This window comes from Ambystoma mexicanum, chromosome 14, assembly GCF_040938575.1.
Source record: "Ambystoma mexicanum isolate Mex_15411 chromosome 14, UKY_AmexF1_1, whole genome shotgun sequence".
In the NCBI taxonomy this organism is placed as follows: domain Eukaryota; kingdom Metazoa; phylum Chordata; class Amphibia; order Caudata; family Ambystomatidae; genus Ambystoma; species Ambystoma mexicanum.
The window spans coordinates 454,289,144-454,314,249 of NC_090940.1; the positions used below are offsets into that span (position 1 = coordinate 454,289,144).

General features: G+C 45.2%; 1 protein-coding gene across 2 annotated transcripts in view; it reads left to right on the forward strand.

The window, feature by feature from the left end:
* Nucleotides 1–25,106, forward strand: part of CLMN (calmin) — a 2,282,147-nt gene that overhangs the window by 832,729 nt on the left and 1,424,312 nt on the right. For both annotated transcript variants that reach the window (XM_069637682.1, XM_069637683.1), the window contains one exon: nucleotides 3,874–3,969. In XM_069637682.1, coding sequence (XP_069493783.1) covers nucleotides 3,874–3,969 — 96 coding nt within the window. The remainder of the gene's footprint in view (nucleotides 1–3,873; nucleotides 3,970–25,106) is intronic.

Consider the following 25,106-nt stretch of genomic DNA (forward strand, 5'->3'; position numbering starts at 1 on the left):
GCAGGAAAGTCACCACACTAAGATACATAAACTATAATAAATGGAATCACACGAAAAAAGTAAATAAAATGCTGAATATGCTATTATTATGCATTTGGCATGATACAAAATGACGAGAATGAAAATGCAGAACTAGATGAGCCTGGGTTGCGGGTGTTTCCCCCATTCACCTAGTTCTGAATTATGGGCTTATGGGCTGTGGGGATGTCCCCCGCATACATTAAACGGGAAGCATGGGAAAACTGCAGAATCCAAAAAGCTTGAGGTTCAAAATGCAAGCAAGGGGGCTTCGCAATTTTTAGCCTCAAGCTTTTCGAAATTCAGCATTTTAACACAGATCCATGATGATTTGTTTACACAATTAGAATTGGCCTGCAGTGACAATCTCACTCACTAGGATTTGGCACACACACACATTCAATTATCATAATGATTAGGGAATATATTTCTAAAATTTCTAATGCTAAATAATACAAGGTCCTCTCTACGCAGCATTTTCAATTCTATGACAACCATGCCAATTATCATTACAATATGAAAGTTCTCTTCGACAAAATTACATTCTGTTGATCAATAGCAGATTAAAACTTTTATTTTTTGCCAAATCAAAAACAAGTATTGGTATTAGAGAATGGTTGCATCGAGAAATTATATTTATATACAAATATTTACACCAATTTGCCACACCTGGGTGAATGTGGGGTTGTTGATTTCTAGCATGTGCAGACAATTTGAATGTAGACTATATTGAGCTACATCTAATTCTGAAGACTTGGGTTAGAAAAGCAGTGCTATCAATTTAGAACACACATTATCTTGGTCCACGAACCCAATATAAGAACATTATTTTATGATTTCCCAATACAAGCATGAGTCCTCCTCCACTTCTCTTTGCAGATCACGACACACAGTTGCAGAGCTCCTCAAATGCTCAGCATTGTCAAGAGAGGTGGATGCACTTATATTGGTATCATTTTCCATGCAAGTGGAATTAGGAAATCAAAAATCCCTTTCACTCCCCATTCACTTTTTAACATCTATGGCTTTCCCGGGTTGCAAATTATCAAGCAGTTCTGTTTTTAACCGGAGAAGCATAGCCAGCATTGGAAAGTGTTCCATATTTTAAAAAGCACACACTGCTAAGAGAAAGCATGTTTTATTATTGTAAGGGTGCAGAAATAGGTCTCTGACACAGAGTGGGCATGGTGGTTGGCATAAACCTTTATTAAAAGTATAAAATGAAAGGAAAACCCTATTTTGCTCTCATTCTAAGAGGGGTTATCCTGCATTAACCAATATTACTAATGTTACAGTCAGGATCTCCAAAAAAAGTCCACAGTCGTATGTTGGAATTCTAGCTCTGCCCCTTGCACTCTATCTTAAACCAACTAAAAGTATGTCTTCTTAGTCCAGAGGAATGCCTCCCTTCGGCTGGACACAAAGGCAGTTCTTGGTTTACAAGTTTTCTCATGTAATGAAGGGAGTGTCTTGTACAGTTCCTCAACTGCTGCGGGGCTCTGTCCCTTTTCTAGTCTTCCTTAGACTTACAAGACAGTTCAACAATTGACTGGCAAATGTCTCTCTTTCTCAGAGGGCCCTTCCCAGGCTTCTCCTTTGTCTTTGGGGTCCCAGGCCCTGGTTGACAGACTTGGTTTCCTCCTACCAGGCACTGTGATGAAAAGTGGCTTGCATACTTCTCCCAGCTATGGTGGGTCCTTGACCCTTGTTGGCAGTCCTGGTTCCCTTCTACCAGGCACTGCGACGAAGAAGAGGAGTTTGGATGCGTCTCCAAACTCGATTGGGTCCTTGACCCAGGCTAGCAGACCTGTTTCCCTTTTCTTCCAGGTCTCTTATTCCCAAACACAGACTTGGTTTACCCGCTTGCCAAGTACCGTCTACATATACGTTGCATTCACAGGTTCTCTTTGCAGTCTCTTGATTTCATCTGCAGACATGTTTTATTCTCCTGCCAAGTACTGCACTCGTATGTCTCTTCACCTTTTCCCCTCTGATTCGACAGCTCTGGGTCACCTTTCCTCCCAGTACTGTTATGAGAAAGATTGAATCTTCTTACTACTTGATATGATCGTTTCTGGTAAGGATTGCAGACCCTATTTCTCTCATTACAATATGGTGAAACAGTTTTTCTTAGTTTTCATATTCTCCTTTCCCCACTTTACACACAATGTTGGTTTCCGGGTTTTCTCCACCCTCTGGGGACCCTCAAGCCTACTCTCAGCCACCCAAATACCTTTAGGGTCTTGGATGCAGCCCTCCGCTCGTTCTTATAGGTTAATCATAAATTCGATACATGTGAAAAGAAAGAGGATGATGGGCGCTACTTGCTCTCATACTTTTGAATGCAGAAATCATTTTATTCCCTATTTCCTCAGAGCAACATGCCACATTGATAGATGGGATGTCCGGGATATGTGTCATGATGTCCGGGAAATGTGTCATGAATGTGTAGGATCAAGTTCTTCATTCAATTTTACCAATGATTAAAAAATAGGCAATTTGGAAGCAGTACTTTTGGAGTCACCTAGTGGAAATGTAATAGCACTAATCCATTTTTTATTTCAGTTACACTGTTTACATATAAAGATCACTAGTGCATTTTAACAAAATTCGATTTTACTCCTAAACGTTCCAAAGTGTACACAATGCAGTGTCCTACCCCTAATGAGGTGAGATAATCGTCCTCCATATATTAAAGTGATTACATATTTCTTCTGCTGGATATGAAAAATATCTGCCTTAATACCACAATATTCATTATAGATGTGAACATACTACCCATAATGTTTTACAAACTAGAAACTCTAGATAGGTCACATTTTAGTCTCCTTCTGAAAAGGTTTTCAAACAATTTACTGTTTTCAGATTCTGATAAAAATAAAAAATTAGCAATTCCCACGGATAACACTGGCTTGTGAATTGCTAATGAAATTATGAATCTTATATACACTGTTCACATTATATTATGATGAATAATAAGCAGAACCTTGGCATATTTCATTGATATCAGATACATAAAGGATATAGACAACGACAATCCACCTATATAAGATCCACTGAAGAATGTCCTGAAACATTAGCCCCATAAGGACAGATGCAAATGTTGGGTCATTATAGATAGTATGAGTTACCATCTAGAGAGTACACTGGAGAGAATAGGACTTTTACTGATTAGAAACCAGAAAAACAGGTATGTCAAACAACTTTGCAACTAGTTATAAAATACATCTTTTATGTAATTGCTCTTATGATATGCTTGTTTTTGTATTATACTTTTTTGTAATAATTGAATGTAGAAATGTTTCATTGTGATTAGTAAGCAAAATAAATGTTTTTGTATGTTAATTAATTGTAATGCTTTATATAAGTGTGTTACTTAATAATTCAATATGAATGTTTCCTAAGTTTATTGTAAACATATCTATTACCATGGTTGTCATAGGGCATATTGAACATTGTAATAAGAATATTTTTCATTGTTTAAAGGTATGGGTATGCATCTGGCAGTAACTGTTATGAATAGAGCCATTAGCTCTATTTTGGATTAATGTAGCCATTTGGAAATACTGCATCTTCTGGCAAAATATGTTTATATAAGTGACTAGAATTAATGGACCGCTTTATACAAACAAGTCAACCTTTAGCTTCAGGATGTTAATGGAGACAAATTGCAAAGCAAATTAATTTTTGGGAAATTCATTTTCTACAATGTTACATTTCTGCCTAGGATTCTGAGGGGAAAAGAGGGCTTCTTCTGAAGACCTGAAGAAAACAAAACAGCTTGTTTCTATTATAAATCGGTATCCCTTGATCTTGAATCTGTCTCCTAACACTTAGCCTATTCTGTCTTCACAGTGTGATCCTCCTCTTCAGGTGCACAATTTGTGTCTGGACATTCAAGATGGCAAAATACTAATGGCTTTATTGGAGGTTATGTCAGGTCAGAGGCTGGTAAGTGTGCAACGGTTTGATTTCTTTTGTACTATGTTATTTTTAGATCAGAAATTATGTTACTATAAAAGTTGTGTTAACCGTCATCATTGGGACCCCAGTGATGATGGTTAGGCAAATATGCCGGAAAACAGACTATCCATTATCTGTGTAGCAGGGAGCAGATTAACATAGTAACAATGCCAGATAAGAAAGCTTTCTGCCATTTTTGCTCTGCTTACTGATATACTACCACCCAGACATTCGATTATCTGGCATGGAAACTGTTTCATACAGCAGTTTTTTTAAGTGAACATATATAATAGGTTATGCTGCATGACAGAAGGTGCTGATAAATTGGGTGCTGGATAACAAAGCTTTTATGGTATTTAAAAATTCAGAGAAGGATTTGCACTGACAAATCCTGATACCACCACAGTGAAAATCAAAATCAATTTTTTTGTAATGAAATACCTGATATTTCTTGTAGTACTATTAGAAATATATATTCACTTTTTTGAAGTACCTGTTTGTAATACAGTGAAAGGTCATTTGCCCTGAATGAAGTAGTCTAATGGGCTTTCAGCAGCAGCCCGTGGAGACAAACCAAAGGTTTGATACCAGATCCACAAACAGGCTGTGTTTAGATAAAAAGCACAAGGAAGGAGTTAAGTTGAGGGTGGTGGTGCAGATTAAGTATGAAGTGGGAAAAGTGAGAAATTGAAAAGGGGTATACCCAGCAGGTACATCAAGAGGAAATAACAGAGAGAGGGGCGAGAAATTGTTTTAATTTAGGGAGGTTTAGAAACAATCAGAGGGAGATGGTGGTAAAAAGATGTTTTAGGGGAAGGTTTTACAGGGAAAGTGTGGGGATTCCCCTGTAATCAAAGGGGAAATATGAAAAAACATGAAAGCAGAATATTTTTTTTATTTTTTTGTTTAGATTCCATTGTTACCTTACCAATAAACCAATTAATAAACATTTAAACAAGCAACAACAATTATTCAACAAATACCACCCAATTACCTTCGATAGAAAAATCATAAAAACATCATATATCATTCTAAAATCACTCTATCCTACTTTATATAATTGTATTAATATATAATAAAATAATTCATATGTGTGTTTCATATGAGCACAATAACTTCCTTAAAATCTCAGACAAATTAATAAAATACCTTTAGAAGCATTTGGACATGGTGATAGTAAAGAGTGTGTGCCATGATTATTCTAAGCCCACTAAATAATTGTTTTGTATTAATCGCCAGATATAAAAACATGCATAATTCAATTTAAGATCAGCACCAGAATAAACGCAAGACCAAAATTGATCAGTACTTATGCTGATCACCGAAGGTATCCAGTTATTATAACCTTTCTCATATACCTGAACTAATCTGGGGCACTGTGTCAACAAATGTGGTGTAGTCTCAATTTCCACAGTGCATATTCAGCAAATTCTTTTATCTGGAGGGATAACAATCCAAGCACTGCGACGTTCTAAAGTAGGTAATTGTTGTAACCTGATTCGTAAAATAAAACATACTCTCGGACGCCATATTTTATGTAGGTATCTAAATGGTGTATTCTTAGTAAATCTTTGGGTGCTATACTAAGAATAAGAGGATTTGGATGCCAAGTATTCTTTATCCCATATCTTTGCCTTATTTGTTATTTCACGTGAGTCTGCCCCAACATTTATTGGGACAGTTAATTCAAATCCAATTTTAAAATGGAACTTACTGACATCCTCAAACCATTCTACCTTTTCAGATTCATTAGGCTTCGAAAATAGGAATATATTGACTGCTGATCTTGACATGACGCAAGTATTTGTAGAAAAAATAAGCTATGTCGCACTTTACTTCTAACATTCTGATTAAAATGGGATGAACTAGAAAATGTGTTTTAAATGTTATTGCAACCGAATTTTTCAATAACAAAATAACACCTAGACCCATTGGCTTGTGTGTCTTCATTTGCTCCCGGTTTTAAATTGCTGCCCTTCCATAATAGCTTCCATTGGACCAAGGCAAACATGTTAAAACACTAAATATAATATACAAAGAATATAAATCTGATAATGATTTGTGGTAGGGTGTGTCAGTGTCACCTCAAACCCCACAGAACCATTATAGGACTCTGGTACTTCGAGCCTGAACTCACTAAATGCAGTATTTGCACGAGCCTCTCTCCCTCCGCTACTAACAGTGTTTTTTGCTGCATAATCACGACAACCTGACAAAAAAATGGCAGGCGTGCCTTAAACTTGACCCATTTTCATTACGTAACATAAATCGAAGGACCAAACTAGGTACAAGAGGGTGGTCACTGTGTGGTTGTGCACTTTATAAATTAACCCAATTGCTCACTCACAAATTATCGAGACCTATTTTGTTCGACAGACCTCGTGTATAACATTCTACAGTCACATTCAAATTATTATAAAAATATAGATTTTATTTAAAAATGCAAAATTTTAAAACTGGCCTCATATAATACCAGCTGTATGCTTTTTTCAACTCTGACACTATATTTTATACCAATTTGCCCATTTACAATTCAGCATGAAGTTCTACAAATCAGCTTAATTACCATTACCACATGAACACAAGACTACAACAATACATATAGTGACAATTCACACATTAGATCAACATGACTCTAAATCACTCGCCTAATACTACTACTTAGGTTTTATACCTATGTACATCAATTGGTGTTTTATCACACCTATATCTATTTGCCAGTGTGAGAATTCCTTTCCATCATTTTGGTCAACACGTGTTTCAGCCGGTTAATGAGCCGTTGTGCAGCTCAATTAGATCCGGCCTTCATCGGGACATGAGTTGGGCCTATTTCTGCATCACTCCTTTTATGCTCTTGTGTTCAAGTGTGTCTACAAAACAAAACCTATATCCCCATTTTAATTTCCAAATGTTTGTCATAACGTACTATTTTAACTTCCACCTTAATCATGTAACATTTCTTTTCTTAGTCACTTAATATTTCACAAAATGTGTACCTGTCTCATACACGCTGTACTCTGATACCACTTGTAGAGGATGACATACCCACGACGTATCTTCTGTGGGAAAGCCTGGTGAAAGACACAAGGGGAACAACCCCCGTATTAGGTTTTAGATGTTGCCAACAAGTTTATCTCCATGTGGCTTTAAAACATCAGCTGTTACATCTAACCTACTCACCTCGTTTCCACTGGTGGATTTATCCTGATCCAGAGTTGACTTAAATCATCCCTCTTCCAAACTTCACCCAGGCAAATGGAGTCCTAAGATAGACCAAACACATCCATATCATCCTCCATGCACCACATAATAGATAATGATGATACTGTCACAAATTAGACCCCCCCTGCACACTATGCCATAAGTAGGGGCAATCCTAAATATGGTGCTGCCACTCTGAAGCAGACCTATTGTGATTAATGTTCGCAGATCATTTTAATCTCAGCTCCTACCCATAACTAGTCATGGCCTAGGCTAATCAATATGGAACCTAGATAACTCCCACTGGTGTTAGCAGTGGAGCTCTTTCTCCACTTTTTCCTGGTGCATGAATCATCTGTAGTCTCTTAGCGCATAACTTATCAGCACACCGCATGTTTCAAAGCGGCACTGCTGACATCTCGCTATCAGCTCAACCCTGTCCGCATAATTTCAGCAGCAAACACTAGTATACTATATCTTGGTGCACTGCTAATCTGCTTAACGTGTATATGGTGGCCGCGCAGATGAGCGATTCCCATTTTCAGTATTAGCACTTACTGTGTAACACCAGAGCAGTCAGTGCTGGGCATCCGAAGCTTCTCCTGTCTCCATCTCCGTACAATGGGCATCAGAGATCTGCGCCCATATCATAGTTTCCTATTATACCAAACTGTCCAGCAGCATAAAACTCATGGAAGGGCTATTACAATCAGGTCCCTGAGTATCCAAGACAAGACGCTTGTTGTGCTCTGTCTGCTTACAAATACTTGTGTCCCAAGTACCCCTGTACATCGAGGAGTAGGCTCCTATAGGTATCATGATGGGTATAACAATTATTAAAAGATTTTTAAAACTATTTTTATTAAAGAATTAGTACCCAGATACAGGAATGGAGATGAACTACTTGTGTAAGATGGAGTCTGCCGTTATGCAAAAATCAGATTATTCCACTCCACAGAGATATTAAGTCCATGATTTACTGTATCCAAATAGTAAATCCACTTTTGCTCCAGTCTATGAAGTTGAGTACTGATGTCACTTCTGCAGGGGTGTGGCCTTAATGTTTGCAAAACAAACCTGTGGAGTTCCCTATCGGTATGCCCTGCTCTCATATAATGATACACCAATGGTTTGTTACAGATTTTATCATGAATGCAGCATCCTTTCTTTAATGGGGCGAATGGTCTTCCCCAAATATAACAATTTGCACGAGCATTCGATAATATAAATGACGTTCTTGCTCTGACAATTAGTATGAATTCACAACTCCCACTTTATCCGTCCATGTACAAATAAGTGTTTTGTATCTGTAAATTGGCATGCCACACAATTACCGCATTTGTGGTGTTCTGTGACAGGAGGGAGGCCCCACATCGATAATAGTGTCTGTTCTTCCTTCACGGTCTTATAAGTATTGGATCTTTTTTAACAAGTGTCGAATATTAAAAATTACAAATTACATCAACCAGGAAACATTAAAAAATAAGCCATGTTTGCACATAGATGGAGTTTACCGAAACTATATTTCAAATCTTGACGATTGACCCGCAAGTACATCCGGGCCAGATATGGAGTAAACAGCAAACTTTTACACCCTTTCAGCATAGCCATACAACAAATTCATATCACAAAATTACAAGTCACTTTGCACATTGCCAGCAACTCTACATGAGAAATGTAATGCGTACATGTTGCACGTCTTACTTTTCTCTGTTTTAGTATGGCTGGCTGAAATGGTTAGAACCCTTAGTAGAACATTCTTCATCGAGAAACACTGCTAGTGAGAACGTGCGTGGGAATGCTTATAGAACCTTTTGAAATAAAATTGAAACAAATTGATGGGTGGGAATTCTTGAGACAAAACTGATTTACCACAGAGAGTGACAGAACATTCAAGCATGTTGTTATGTTTGGCTATTGCACCACCTGTAAAGCCAAGCTATTGGCATTGGAGTACAGATAAGAGGGAGATGGGGTGGGCACAAAGCCTGTGGTTTTTGTTTACCTTTTTACCAGTCTAATCCCTATAACCATTCCTACCACTATGTACTCCAAACACACCCTCATGGGACCTCTTTTTGAGCTAACGCTATTGCAAAGCAGCATTCAATTATTGGCTTTTACCGGGCTGCCATTGTCGTGTCTAAGCATTCTTGTCTTCACCAAGTCTGCCTTGAGCCATGTGATTTAGAAGCAGCATGTCTGTCTTCATATCTGTCCCTTACATTGAATTTCTGTTTATAAGAAGCATTGGCAAAGCTACAGTTTTGCTTTTTTATAGACATGTAGGCATTTGCCAGGCACTGCCATCATATGCCCATGCACTTGTGCCATTTGCAAGCTGTTTCCGTCTTGTGACCAGATAGCACCATTATGGCAGGGCCTAGCAAATGGTTTACCATGCCTACACAGAAACCTAAACGTTTCTCTTTACCAATCCTTGTTTTTAGCTTACTTCTGCCATTCGGACGTGGTTTAACCCTATGTACATAAGTTAAGGCTAAGTGCAGTACAGACCGCGCAGGAACACAACAGAGCGGGGCTCCGGCAAACCATGTCTTGCCGGAGCAGAGCTTTGATGCATTTTGCCGCCCTGTCCCCAGACTCAGGGGATTGCCCACAACACTCACGTTTTAACGAGCATGCCAGAAGACTGTACAGCTCTGCTGAGCCTGAGTCTTCTGTAAGCAGTCTGCTCAATGAGTCTTCTGTAAGCAGACTGCTCCATGAAGGGGGGGGGCTGCGTGTTATTGTGGCCAAGTGTGTGCCTCGGGCCGCCTCATAACACACGCATACACACTCACACAGAGAGGGTCTGGAGACGCGTCTGGTGCGTACAAGGTCCAGGCGGCAACTGCCATTCGGGACGTCTTTATTTATTCTGCTCATGCGTGAGCCCAAACGAGGCTCGCGCATGCATATGCCCACCGTACTTCGTAACATACCTCCTTTTCTTTAAAACAGAAACCAAACATTACATAACCAAAACAGGACTCAATGTGAGTCATACAAACTTGTCTGTCGGAGCTCAACCCTCCGAGACCATGACATAGTCTTTGAATTGGGCAGGGGGTTGTCGACCCGGTCTGCTCGGGTACCGGCTGCTCCTCCCGAAGGTCGGCAGCGGTGGGTCCTCTGTAGGTCCATTTTCATCAGGGTCAGTGGCATCTCGTGGGGCTTCGGGTGTTCCCGGTCTGCTTGTCTCTTCCGACGGTTCATTCCTTGAACCCGCATCAATTTTCTTAAAGAACGACCTGTTTCGTGTTACCGTTGCCCTCTCGTTGACTGCTGTGACCATGGACCCCATCACATGTGTTACTGCAAGTGGCCGTGGCTCGTATGTGAGTGACATTTTGCCCTCCGGGTGCCGGTTCTTGACCAGCACTGTGTCTCCCACAGCAATGTCTTTCTCTTGCAGATGCCTTCTCTCATTCCGGGCCATTCTTTCCTGTTTGACTCGTGCATCATCAATTACTCCAGGCACCCTGCCCTCCAGTTCTGGGATGAGACCCCTTGGACATTGTTTGAACAATGCTTCCGCTGGGGCAACTCCCGTGGAGTTGTCAGGTACTCACGTAAGAATTCAAATAGGTTTCGCTTTAGCTCTCCACCACCATTTGCTGAGATCCGAAATATCTTGTTTAGGGTCCTCATGAATCTCTCGGCCTCCCCGTTGGCCCGGGGCCAGAGCGGTGTCACCTTCCTGTGCTGGATTCCCTTTTCCTCCAAGTACTTTGCAAACTGACTGCCTTGGAATGGTGGGCCATTGTCTGAGCATAGGATCGTGGGGAACCCATGGGTTGCAAAACATTTATTTTGCGCAAGCATCATGTGGTCACATGTCGTGGATTCTACTAGTTCCACCTCTGGGTACCTCGACCACTGATCAACGACTGCCAAGAAGTACATTCCCCTTCCAGTCGAGCCAAAGTCTGCATGGACAGTCGCCCACGGTTGCTCACTTTTCGCCATAGACTTGATTGGGGGAGCTCTTTCTGCTGGACTGGCAGCCTGACATGGTATGCACCCCCTCACATGTTCATCTACTCTCTCCTCCAGGTCAGGAAACCACACTTTAGGCCTCAGTCGGGCCTTGGTCTTCGCCGATACCTGGTGTCCTGTGTGCGCAAGCTCTAGCACTTTTGCCACTGGCACCCTTAGTATCACTATCTGGCAGCCCCGTAGAAGCAGGCCTTTCTCTGATACCGACAGTTCGTGTCGCACCTTCCATAATGCCTGCATGTCCCGCTGAGCCCTTCCTTCTTGCCTTGTATTGTTGCCCAGTATCTGCTTCCATTCCACACTTCCTATGCTAACTTGATGACCTGGAATATTTCGTCTTCGTTTGACGCTGTGATGATATCTTGACGACCTAGCGCCACTGACATGGCCACTTCCACTATATGGTGCACTATTTCTTGGCATGGTACAACCTCCCCTTGGTCCTGTGCCCTTCCTTGGCTGGGGTGGCGGGACAGGTAATCCACTGGGTTGTTGGTGCCTGGCCGGTATTGCAGCTTCACACCATATTCTATGAGTGACAGCATCCAGCGTTCAATGTGTGGGGGAGGCTTTGAAGATACACCGGCCATGATGGGGATGAGAGGTTTGTGATCAGTGATCACCACCACTGGCTTACCCAGAATGTAGAGGCGGAAGTGCCGACAGCCCCTCTTTCGATTTGGGAGTACCTTTTCTCTGTCTCTGACAGCGCTTTGCTTGCGTAGGCGATGGGGCACATGTTGACTTGTGAGCTGGCCTGCAGCAGTGTAGCGCCCAGGCCTACAGGACTTGCATCCACCACAATCTCTGACTCTTTCGAAAGGAGTCAAAGTAGGCCATGGTGTCCTGGTCCGACAGTGCAGTCTTGATGTTCTGGAATGCTTTCTGTTCCTTTTTGTCCCACATCCAGGCCACGTCATATTTCGTTAGCGTTCGTAGGGGTTCTGAGAGGGACACTAGTCCTTTGATGAAGTGCCCGCAATAGTTTACCATGCCAAGGAAACTGCTGGTGACTCTGGGGCTGCTGCATCGCGAATGTCGCAGACTTTGTCTGGGTCAGGAGATATCCCTCCAGCGTGAAAGACAAACCCAAAGAACTCTATCCTATCCCTGAAGAATTCACATTTTCCTCGGTGCACAGTTAGTCCTAGCTTGCTCAACCTTTGCAGGGTAAGTTCCAATCTCTTCATGTGCTCCATTTCAGATGACGCAAAAACGAGAATATCACCACTCATGTTGAGGACCCCTTTTAACCCAGCCAGCGCTCCCCTGATAGTGTTTTGAAATACATCCGCGGCAGACAACACGCCGAAACTCAGTCTCTTAAATTGATACAACCCCTCGTGAGTTGTGAAAGTAGTGACGTATCGTGATTCTGGGTGTAATTCAAGCTGGTGGTACCCAGAACGCAGGTCCAGTTTTGAAAACACTTTGGCTCCTTGGAGTTCGCGGACGATGTCATCCAGCGTTGGGGTAATGTGACGTTCCCCTTTTATAGCGGCACTGGGAAGCTGCATATCTACACAGATTCGAACGGCCCCTGGCTGTTTTCCGCTTTGGCGCCACTACGATGGACGACACCCATGGCGTGGGGCCCTCCACCTTTTCGATCACATCCATGTCTATTAGTGTCTCTAACTCTTTCTTCACCTGTGCTCTTAAGTGGAACAGAATCCTCCTGTGTTTAAGGGCTGTGGGTCGTACCATGTCATCAATGTGCAATCGTATCGGTTCAGCTTTCAATTTTCCTACCCCTTGAAACCGGTTCTCAAATTTTTCCAGGAGCTTTTCAATGTCTGACTGGTATACAACTAGAGTAAAGTGGACGATATTCAGAGCTTCCGATGCAGCGCAGCTCAGGAGAGAATGGGGGCTGACGTCTGTCACAAAAAAAACAAGCTTTGATTGCATTGGGTCCATGAGCAACTGGTGCAACAAAGACACCTTGTATCGGCAACGGAGTGTTGCCACCAAATGTGTAAATTCTAAATTTCGAGTTCTCCAGTTCAGGTGGGACAGGGAGGTCATTGTAATGTTCAGTGGCCAGGACACACACCGACGCTCCAGTGTCGATTAAGACTCGTGTGGGGGGACCTTTTAATGTCCACAATGCAAGTGGGCTGCCTCCTCTTTCTGGCCCCTGTGGCTAAATTGGAAATGAAGAAAATGTCCTCCTCATCTTCCTCTTCTTCAGCCATATTGAGTCTCTGCATGGCTTGCTGTACCACAGCCACGTTCTGTGACCTCCTGAAGTTGCCTCCACTCGCTCTCGCCGGGCCTCTTTGGGTCACCACTGGTGTTGCAGCTCTGCACATTCTGGCATAGTGTCCTGGTGTGTTGCACCTCCCACACACTCTTGATTTTGCAGGGCAGTCTTCAGTGTGCGGCAGGTCGTATCCGCAGTATTGACATGATGCTGGAGCGCCTTGGGTAGAGGATGCGTCTTGTCTTTTTTTGGCTCCACCTAGACTTGGATGTGGTGGCTTTCCCTATGGCAAAAGCCTCTTCACTTTTTCCTGGCCGAGCTGCGACATCCATCTTCGCCCCCCTTCGTTCTGCTAACTCATATACCCTTCCAGTGTCCAGGATTTGTGACAGCGTCATTCCAGGTACCCGCAGGATTTGCCTGCGCAACTTGCTTGAGTTTGCACCCTTGTATTACCTGGTTCCTCACCATCCCTTCTTCATTTTCCCATCTGCACTTGCTTGATAGTTGGCGCAACCTCGCACAAAGCTGGTCCAGCGATTCGTCGTCATGTTGTTTTTCTCTGCACATTACAAATCTATCATAGTCCATATTTGACAGTGGGATGAAATGGTTCTGAAGAGCAGCTTTGACTGCAGCATATGTGACTATTTGGAGGTTTAATGACTCATAGATTTTGTGTACCTCAGTCCCTGCTGAGTATAGCAGCGTCGCCACCTTTGCGTCGTCATCATCTTCTCCTGTAGCCCTGAAGAACATGTCTAACTTCTTGACCCAGGTTAACCACTTGGGTCCCAGCTTGGATGGGGGGCCTGATGTGTCAAATTCTGGCATTGGCGCCAGGGTGCCTTGCTGTCGACGTGACCTCCATGCAGAAGGAACCGGCGCACCATCTTGGTCATTCATATTTGCAGGACAGGTCGTACAGGCACCTCACCCGATTCTATGAGGCCGCAAACCTTTACCCCACACAGCCTTCACTCTGCTTCAGAGACCACTGACCTTCTTTGTTGAGTGCAGCAACTTGTTTCAGCCACACCTCCTTGCCAGATCACCAAGGTTATCTAACTTCTGCCAGGGATGGCACAGAATCATGGCTTCCCAGCATGGGAAACCATGAAAGTTCAAAAAATGTGTAGTATTGTCCTCCGGGGATAGCGCACGAGCACCCTTGCGGGCCGCAACTATCACAGGTGAAAATCAAGATGGCCGACCACCGCCGTGTCGGATTCCAGCAGTGTAATGAGGGGAACTGCCGTGGAACGTTGATATAATCTATCGCTCCCGCTCCCTCACTACGTGCTATATCCTCGTCGCCAGTATTGTGGGCAAGTGTGCCCCCTTATAACACGCATACACACTCACACAGAGAGGGTCTGGAGACACGTCTGGTGCATAGAAGGTCCCGGCAGCAACTGCCGTTCGGGACGTCTTTATTTATTCTGCTCATGCGTGAGCCCAAACAAGGCTCACGCATGCGTATGCCCACCGTACTTCGTAACACTTGTGCGAGGGATCAAGTTTCAACAGACACTTTTAGTAGACTCGGCATGAGCAACTGAATACAGAAACAGCCAAAGCCAAAGCCTCACATACCTGTAGCTGTCCAGACCTGTATATATGTTTTGCAATATTTTGCAATATTGAGAATGTTTTTTTCTTAGGGTGAGATGTGTGACCAATTAAAACTGCAGATGCCAACTTCCATTATCCTCTCAAAAGACTTTCTTACTGAATCACAATAAGACATGTTTCAAATTTAAAATTCTATTCTGGGCATACTTATGTTCCAATAATGCTCTTTGCTTTCCTGCAAATTGCCAGGATTGGGTTCTATGCAGAGATACTGTTGTGACCTGGTCTGGGACCACACCCCTCAACCACGCCAACTCCTCCACCACAGCCCCACCCCTCCAAGGATGAGAGGGTTCCCCCAATACATTTGTCCCATTTCCAGGACTGAGTACAGACTGAACTGATGAATCAGTAACCCCTGACTGTGAACACAAGCAACCACAGCTGCATGTCAGTGTCATTGGATAACAACACTGAAGTTCAACTTATGTCCAACTCACTGAAATGCAGTCTCTGCAGATTCCACTCAACATTAAGGCAACTCTATTCTGCGCTCCAGCCTTCCTCAACTACTGTGTTCAGTGGTTTACTGCTCCGACTGCATTGTTCCCTTTGGGCTAACTGCACAAAAACCCTTACAGTGGAAAAGGTTGCTTTAATGTGACGGGCCACATCTTAAAAATAAACGCTAACCTGGCTCCTTGGCCTTACAGACTACAAATCAGTTAACAGTCACCAAAACAATGAATTAAACAATTCATCACTTCCTGCCCCTTATTTCCTCCCCTCCCCTTCAATTCCTCTGAACCTTAAGTCCTGCTGTCTGCCTCATCTTCTCCCTGAGGCCAAGCCCCTCCATCTTCAATACCTCTTCCCCCTTTTGTACCTCCCAGGCAAACCTGTCAAAGCAAACAGTGCTACCCCCTCCTTTACCATGCTACTACCCCTTTTTGCATCCCCCAAGCATCCTCCAAAGGGCCATGTCCCTGGCACCCGAAAAACCTTCCAGAGAAATTCTTTCTGCAGCACCCCTCCAACTCCCCTTTCACCTCCATCCCTTTGTGATGGCTTCCAATGCCAACCTCACGTCCAACAAATAGTATTGATTCCCCGTCAGCGACAAATTAACCCCAACCTCCCGAAACACATCAAAAGCCTCATATTTGATGTCCAGATGCGCCAGTTTTTGCTCCCCGAAGCCTTGCAAAACTTCAACATCTCCCTGTTAATCTATTTCCTCATTTGTTCAACCGCCCCCTTCTTCACGGCTCCCCTCCGTACCCTCCTTGGCATCAACTCAGTCCATAACAAAATAACCACTGGCCAAATCTCCCTCAACCAATTGAGGTCCCTCTTCATTTTCTTTTACAATGCTACACCTGTCTCCTTAACCAAATCGCTCTCCCCCTGGATGTAACAGCAGCACCGCCGGCAACCCATGGAGCGCTCTCATTCCCGCCAGCATAGGCAACAATTGGTCCCACCTGAGCCCCCCCACCCCCACACCATCTCACCAAAGCCAACTCATAGCTACACCCTAGCTGGGTACCAAAAACCCTTTTAACCTCAGCTTTTCCTTCCCATTTCACTATGGAGTCTCCGCATATACATATCTGAGACACATCACTGCTCCTTCGAGCTGTATCTGAAAAAGAAAAAGACAATGAGCCTACCATCTGCAAATCCCCTCCCACCCCCGCACTCCCACTTCCTACGAGCTCCCCTCGCCCAGGTCTCTGATGTACCCTTTATACCTTGCTGATTTCCAGCACCCTAAACTCTTCACAGTCTTCTCAGACAAACCTAACTTGCTTCCTTCGGACGCCACCCCCATCCTGAATGAATGGGTCCTGAAATCCTTAGCCTTTTTACCCAAAGCTAGCACGGCCCTCCTCATTACCCCAAAATCTGCACAGCTGTCACCCCTTCCCTGTTCTCGAGCTGAAAAACCAAACCTTCCCTTCCCATACATCTCTTACGCCATACCAACCCAGCCATCACCGGACAGAAATCCCTACTTCCCCTTTCCAGGTGCACCCAACACCCCTTCCCCAAACGATCCGTCTTTGATTTACAAATTCTGATAACCACGTGCCTTCAGATAGTCATCCCTCCACATCAGACTTCCAGTCCCTCCCCCCTTCTGCACCAGTTCCAACACCGAAAATGCCCCAAAAGCTAACCACATGATACAAACCAAAAACATGTCCCTTTCCCATTTAGACCAACATCTGTCCTGACACTGGTCTCCTGCCATCTTTCACCTTCCCTTTTTCCCTCGCCCATCCTTCCAACATCATGCATGCCATTTCCCCCCTTTTAGGCTGAAAGCCCCAGAGCAATTTCCCATAAAATGCTATACCCGCCAGCTTCCCGACTATCATTGCCCTGGACCAACTCACAGAGCCCAGTTGATCACATACTATCTCCCTCTCTCCTCTGCATCCTCTCTCCCTTTCCAGCTGCTTGCTCCCCCTCCAAGAAATTCCAAGCATGCTCCCCTGTATGCTGTCTGTGATGTTGGGGCCAGTCAAACTTCCACTAAATGCAGCGCTCTCAATCTCCCAGCCGCCAGGGCACCCCTGCTTTCGGTGCCAACCCACAGAATCTCTGCCACTGAAAACGAGATAATGCATCAGCGATGCCGTTATCCTTTCCTGGCATGTGCATCGCCCTGAACTCCACATTCCATTTAAGACACCTCAACACAAATTCTCTCAAAAGCCTGGACACCCTGTGATCCGTGGCGGATTGCCTGTGCACAATGTTAACCACAGCCTCATTGTCCACATTGATTTCACTTTGTTATTCTGCAACTCTCTGCCCCACAAATCCAAGGCCACCCGCAGCGGGAAAACTCCAGGAAAGCTACGCTCTTCTCCCCTCTGTTCCACTGCTCAGGCAACTTCCCCACGCACCATCTGCCCCTCCAGTACACGCCAAAACCTCCAGCGCCCAACGCATTGGACAAAAATCTGATACTCCCAAGTTACTGGGTTCCTAAATGCCACAGACACGCCATTCATTTCCTCCAGAAATCTCAACCATACCCTACAATCTTCCCTGATGGCTTGTGAAACCCTCACAGTGTGATGCGGGTGCCTCGCCCCCGCCATAGAATGGGACATAATCCTACAAAATGTGCAACCCGGTACTACAACCCGACACACAAAATTGAGATGCTGCACCAGTCTCTGCATGTCCACCAGAATCATCTTCTGCAATGCCACAGCCCTCTCCAGCAACTGTACTAGCCTGCTCAACTTGTCGTCCGGCAAGCGTGAGGTCATAGCCACTGAAACCAGCTCAATAACTAGAAATGTCAGCACCACCTCCAGCCCCTCTGTTGTATTGTCCGCCAATGGTACACCCAACTCGAGCATCAATGCCTGGAATTTTTCCTGCATTTGCTGGCACTAATCTTCTCTCACCGCCCTGCTGCTGAACAGGAAATCGTCCAGATAGTGCAACACTCCACCGAACCCTGAACTGTAAGTGGAAGCCCACTGCAAAAAGGAACTAAAATGCTCAACTAAAACACACAACACCTCACAGCCCATCGGTAATGCCTGGTCCACATAAATCAGAACTACATCCCCAACAACCAGAAATCCTCTGAATGCACCGGCAACCTGAAGGTCGACTTAATGTCACACATGGCCATAAAGGCACCATGCCCCTTTTCCCTCACAAAACCCACAGCCTGACAACACTTGTGTAGGACACCCCGCACACATCCGGGTTAATTAAATCATTCACGGACATGCCTTCTGGCCATGATAAATGGTGAATCAACTGAAACTCACTGCCCACTTTCTAAGGTGCAACCCCTAAGGGGGACACCACCAGATCACCAGGCAAATCCGAAAACGATTTAACCACTCTACCCTCGGCCACTTCTTTCTGCAGCTTTGCCTTTACCACATCTGGTAACTTCATGCCGACTTCAGGTTCGCTGCCCAACGCCGCACCCTTTCCCCCTGGTAGCCCAACCTAAAACCCTCCTGAAAACCTACACCCAAAATCCTTGCCCCCTCCCTATCTGTGTAAAAAGAGAGCCATTCTTCCAGCACGTCCAGTTTAACTGGAGTATAGGCTTTTCACCACAACCCCTCACCCTTCCCCCGACCCCTCCCTCTCTCTCCCGTCGCAAAGCATTGTGTGATGGGGTGTCGACCAGCGCATCTGCTGCACTCATGCCTGAATTTGCATACCGACCTAGAGCACGCTTCTTTATTAAATGCCCAACAGGTAGCTGACGGCTGTCCCCTGCCTTCTCCCCCCGCCAAGTCCAGGGCGGTGCGACCAAGATAGGGCCGGTAAGGCATAGCTAGACCACTGGCCGTATGGAGTGTGGGCACCAGGCATGTGCGCGCCATCCACTGCAGCCAAAGGTCCATATCGATCTCCCCCCACACTGCCAGCTGGTCCTTCCCCATTCTCGCCCTGAACTCCTTGTATCTCACCCATGCAAATCCTGCGAAACTAGTAAAAGCTTTCCTAATAACATCCATATACTTAAATAAAGCTACACACCTCTCTGGGAACTTATCAAAATATATACGCTAGCATGTATTAAAAATGCTGATGTTCAGTTCTCAATCGTAACCGGCACCTGCCAGCTCTCGCTCCTCCTCCTTTGACCCTTGCTTAGCTCTCACTTCCCTGTGTAATAGCTAAAAAAAAAAATCTACAAACTCCCCGGCCCAAATCTTTTCTTTTGTCACTGCAATCAAGTGTGCTCCCAATGGCTTTATAATACCCATATAGGGTAGCTTTACTTTCTCTGGGCCCCCCACCCCCTGCACCCTGGATCTGCACTGCTCCAGTACCTTATCCGTCTGAACTTGAACTAAAGTCGCAACCCCTTTCTGCCCGCACCAGGGCCCCTTCTGTCACACCTCCATCCTTCCCCTGCCACCAGCGCACCCCCAATGCCCTCTTCTGTGCCCCCACCGTGCTCCCAACCTAACCCATGCAGCAGGCCATTCCATGCCCTGATCGCCTCTTGTCGCCCCTTCCTCATCATCCTGGCCTTACGCTGCTACTCTTTTCTTTACTCAGAGGGTGCCTTTCGCGAAAACAAAAAAACATCAGCAGCGCCACCTGCCCATCTGTCATGCCCTCCCCCCATACCTCCATTACCACCAGCACTGGCCTCCCCAACCTTCTGCCCCATCGATCCCCGTCCTGTTCAACCCCATCCCCCTGATCGCTCTCCTCCCACAACAACCAGTCCTCCTCCCCCCGTGCTCATCCTGAACCAAATACCAGTCATGCTCTGTAAAACTGCTCGGGCCATGCAAATCCTCCTCGAGCCAGCATGTTCTTGGAGGGGCCGCACCAACCCCTTCCTGTTCCTCTCCTCTTCTCGGCCGAGGCATTTCAATCTCTGCCTTGCGCTCTGCCGTGTTAGGGCCCGTACTGGACCCTGTAGGGGGACCGCTCTGAAGTCACCCTCTACCTCATCGCCCGCTGCAGTGGGGGGAATGCTATGCTCTCCGCGCTCATTGCTGCTGCCCGTGGAGGCTTTACCCTGCCTGCCCCTGTCCCCGCCACCTACCGGGGAGATTATCCTCTCCCCTGCACTCTGCCTCCTTTTTACTAATGTCCCATCCACCTCCACTCCCCCCTTTACACCTCCACTCCTGAGCTCCACGCCATCCTCCATCCCACCGCACCTGCCAACCCGTGCCCACACCCAAAACCTGAGGCTTCCCTGCTCATTACTGCCCTCCTCGGCATGTTGCCTCTGCTCCTCCTAGCTCCTCCTAGCCCCTTGCCCACTACCCCTGTCCTCTCTGGCCGATGGCCTACAACTCACCACTGCTGCGAGGGCCCCGTATGAGGCCGCCCTATGCTTGGGCCTACCCCCACTCTCTCCCATAACCTCTTGCACTGCCCCTTCAAGCTGGGCTTTAGATGCCCTACTGATAATACTCAGCACCTCCTTCAAGGCCTGAGCATCCACAGCACCCCCCACATAACTACCCTCTCCCAGACCCCTTCCAACAAGGCAAATAACCCTTGCTGCTAGCCCCGACTATTGCCCACCAGCCAAACACCCCAGGTCCTGCAGTTGCTATTGTCAGGTTATGATTGTGCCCCCGTCACTTTGTTTCGCTTATTTAATAATTATATCTTGTGTCCAGCTGGCGTGACACCAAAAACCTCTCAGTGAGGTGAACTAACACACCCTTAATCGTTAACCCAATGCCGCAAAACCGCAGACCGTGTCAAACTTCTCCCCCCCCCTTCTTCCCTTAAAATCCTTCCTTTACTTTGTTTTAGATTCTTTTTAAATCCTCCCCCACTAGCCACTACCCCTAACGCCTGCTGGAGCCTTTATAATTTGCACCCTTATATACTTTTTTCCAACCAAAACCCCTTTACTTTCCTACGTATTAATCCTGTTTTTTTTTTAAATTCTGTAATAATGTATAGTTTTTTTTGCCGACCCCTCACAGCCCAACAGGCCTGCCCACTGCTAACCGCAAGCCCTCGCCCAACAGGAACATAGATGTTAGGGAGAATTCTCCTTCTAGGGCTAATTTCCCTCACCTAGTGAGTCCCCGAGCAGCTTTGCTGGATTTCTGGAGTTTATTTTTCCACCTGGTAAGAGTGTACATCCTTTTTCCACTGTTACATGTGTTTTGGTCTATGTGTTTTTACTCATTCTGTGATCTTAGGCACTGGAGCACACCACTCCAAGTGCCCCTGTTCTTGTATGGGTTACACAGCACATTCAGTGTAGTAACCCAGGGTTGTCTTTTAGTCTTGCCTCTGACTCCATTTCACTGGGGCTGACTACTGTCCCCCAGAGAAAGGTAAAGTTACCATTTACTTTACATAGTCATTCTTACCACAGACCCAGTGCACCCCATCTTACATGGAGTACTGGAAAGGGATAATCTGTACCCCTTTTCTGTCTGTGCCTCCCTGGGCATTGTTTCGCTCTTTTAACAATTAGACTTGGCTGGTGGCAGTGGTATCTACCCTAACTTTTCTACCGCGATTATATTAGTTAAACGTGGTACTGTTCTTGGCTATTATATTAGCCTCGAACATAAACCTGCTTGACCAAATTGTCTTTCTTTTGGCTCCGGTTGGGTTTATTCGGCATTTCTTTTTGTTAAAGTCCTTCTTGTGTTTTACTTCGCGCGGCAAACTAGGTTCGCCTTCTTTGTTCACCGTCTTTTGGCGGACTTCTGCAGAGAAGACCTCCTCTTGGCGCCTGGGTGTCTAGGTAGACTGCATGTGGGGAAGGGGTGTAGTCACCCCCTGCACAGGGTATCCTAGGAAACCCAGGTCGCACTTTGCCATGATTGGCTGAGGTGGTTGTCCCGGCTGGACAACCCCCCTGCTGTGTGATTGACAGCCAGGCTGTGTGAATGGGGTTTTTTGTGCGCATAAAAGGCAGGTCTCTTGGGCTAGAAGTCAGTCGCCTCTGGAACTACAAGGAACCAAAGAGAAGCGGAAAGAACGGCGGCTGCTGCAACTACCCCATCCCGGTGAAGCCCTGCTGCAGTCCTGAGCTATCTTCCCTTCAACGACTAAGAGGAGATCCAGTCCGGAGTCTTCTTCCCTTGAGCCTGGTGGGGATAACCAGCTCATCTTCTTCAGCCAGAGATCTCCGCCGTGGTCGAAATCGCTGCACACTGCTGTAGTGGTCCGGAAGCCACCTGCTGAGCCTCTCCTGTTTTTAAGGAGCACACCTTTGCGTTGTCGCTGCTGCCGGCTTCATCCCTGTGTGGTGCAGACCCCCTTCAGACGTCCTCCTTCACAACAAAGCTCCAGGAATCGTGGGTCTGCGGGAAACCAACAAGAACAACTGCCAGGGCACCAGCTGCATCGTTGGAAAAAGGTACTGTGTTCTACTCGAGGAAACTGGGTGAATCCCCTTTTTTCATCTTCAAGGCTCGTCCTTGTCTTCCCTCCTTCTTATACCTTCTGCTTCTGAACATTTGCCAATATCCAAGTACTTTTTGGCTCCACTGAATCGTGAACTGTCTAACGGTGTGATCTTTGGCACAGGTCTCCCTATGTCACCTAAACCTGGCTCCGACCCTTTGACTTTTGAACTCCTGTTTCTGAGTGTTTCTCGATCCTGTCTGCCTAACCTAAATATTGCCTGTGATTTTTGCCTCCAACTCCCTCTGGGTATCTCAGGTGCTAAGTGTCCCGGTAGCATTTCATGTCACGGATACGCGTTTATTTAGTAGACCGAACTGTCAAAAGTGATCGCAACCGTATCCGCGGTATCGTGTTTTGTGCATAACACCAGTTCATTCAAACACAGGGTACTTACCTTGAGACTTACTATACAAAGTGAATTGTTTAGTTGTAGAATATTTAACGTGTGGTTTTGTTTAAAGTTTAATAGAGGTGTTGTGTTTATAACTGATGGTTTAAAAATAAATGTACTTATATTTTTTACCTGAAACCTTGAGTCAGTGTTTGCTTGAGTCAAAGTAATTGTGGTCCCTGTGTGTAATCTCTGCTACTGCTCATATACTCTTGAGATAAGCATGGCTGCTCTGCTACTGCTACCACTATAACTTAGTAGTACGGGCTTGTCTTAATCAGGTGTAGTGGTCCCTAAGGGCACTGCACAGGATTCTGCCTAACACTGGTGTACAGCGGTGAGGATTTGGAAGTAGAGTGATTACACTTAGAGTTCTGCTGTTACTTGGGTTCAACTAACCACAAGGCTAACACCACTAAATCTATTTAACTGAGAAATCATGTCAAGTATGGAAAACTACACTGAAGAGAGTATTTTATTCTATACTGCTGAGGTTCTTAGAACCATGTGTAAAGATAAGAAACTCTCTGGTAAAGGAAAGAATTCTGAACTTGTAGCAAAGTTAATGGGGAAAAAGTCTGGAGAGTGGGTCAGAAGGGCCTACCACTCCAGCCAATGTGGATTTTGATGTTTCTGATTCTGAGAGTGTTAATTTAGAAGATGTAGATGAGTCCTTGCTAGGAAACCCTACAACTCCTTTGCCTGCTCAAAATGCACAACCTCTGTCCACAGGGACTCCCACAGGTCCTACACTTACTCCTGAATTTATTGCACTTGAGAAAATGAGACTTGAATCAGAAGTGAAACGTATTGATGAACAAACTGCCATGAAACATCAAGAGTTAAGGCTCAGAGAAATGGAGCTGAATCATGAACTAGAAATGAAGAAACTGTCTCTAGAAAATGCTTCTCTCCCAGAGTCTTATAGGTCTTCCAGCTCTAAGAGACCCCGTATGCCAAAGGAAATTATTGGTATGTATGAGACTAAACTTGATGTTTTGGATTGGTTAGCACTGTTTGAGTACAATCATGGGATTCAAGGTATCTCAGGGAATCAGTTGATTCCCTGGCTTTTCTCTAGGCTTCCCCCTGTTGCAAGTGAGGCTGTAATGGAGTTGGGGGAGGAGGATAAACAGGATTATGAGTGTGTGAAACTAGCATTAATAGCTAGGTTTGGGAAGACCCCTTCCCAGTATCTTAAGAGGTTTAGAACCCTCAAAATGCATGATGGTACCCCTTGGGCTACCTGGGTGTGTGACTGTTTGAAAAACTTAGATGGTTGGGTTAAGGGTTACAAAGTGAACACTTATGAAGGTTTGAGGAATCTTGTAATGTCGGAGTCTATTTTTGATGCCTGCTCCCTTGAGCTTAGACAGCACTTGGCTGATTCAAAGGAGATAGATCCTCAGAAGTTAGCTAAGGCTGCTGACTTGTGGGTTGCCAACAGGGCTACTCACAAGGATTCTGGGACAACTCAGAAGAAGGAAGAGGGAAAACAGTCCAAGAAAGACAACAAGGAGAATTCCAATAATTCCAATCCAAAAGAGGGCCACAAACATAACCATGGTAAGCCACAAGGTAAATGGAATCAGGCTAGTATACCTCCTGGTTCCACACCAGATGGAGGTCAGAGCAAGCCTCCATTCCAGAGAGCATTTGGGAAATGCTTTGTTTGTGGATTGCCTGGCCATGTGAAAGGAGATCCCAAGTGTAAGGGTAAACCTTCAGGGATCAGCACTGTCTCCTTAGCCTTCTCCCAGGTGGATGAAGTACCTATGATAAGTGAAAACTTTCAGCTACTAGCTGATGAGCCCATGAGAGTCTCAGCTAGTGTTC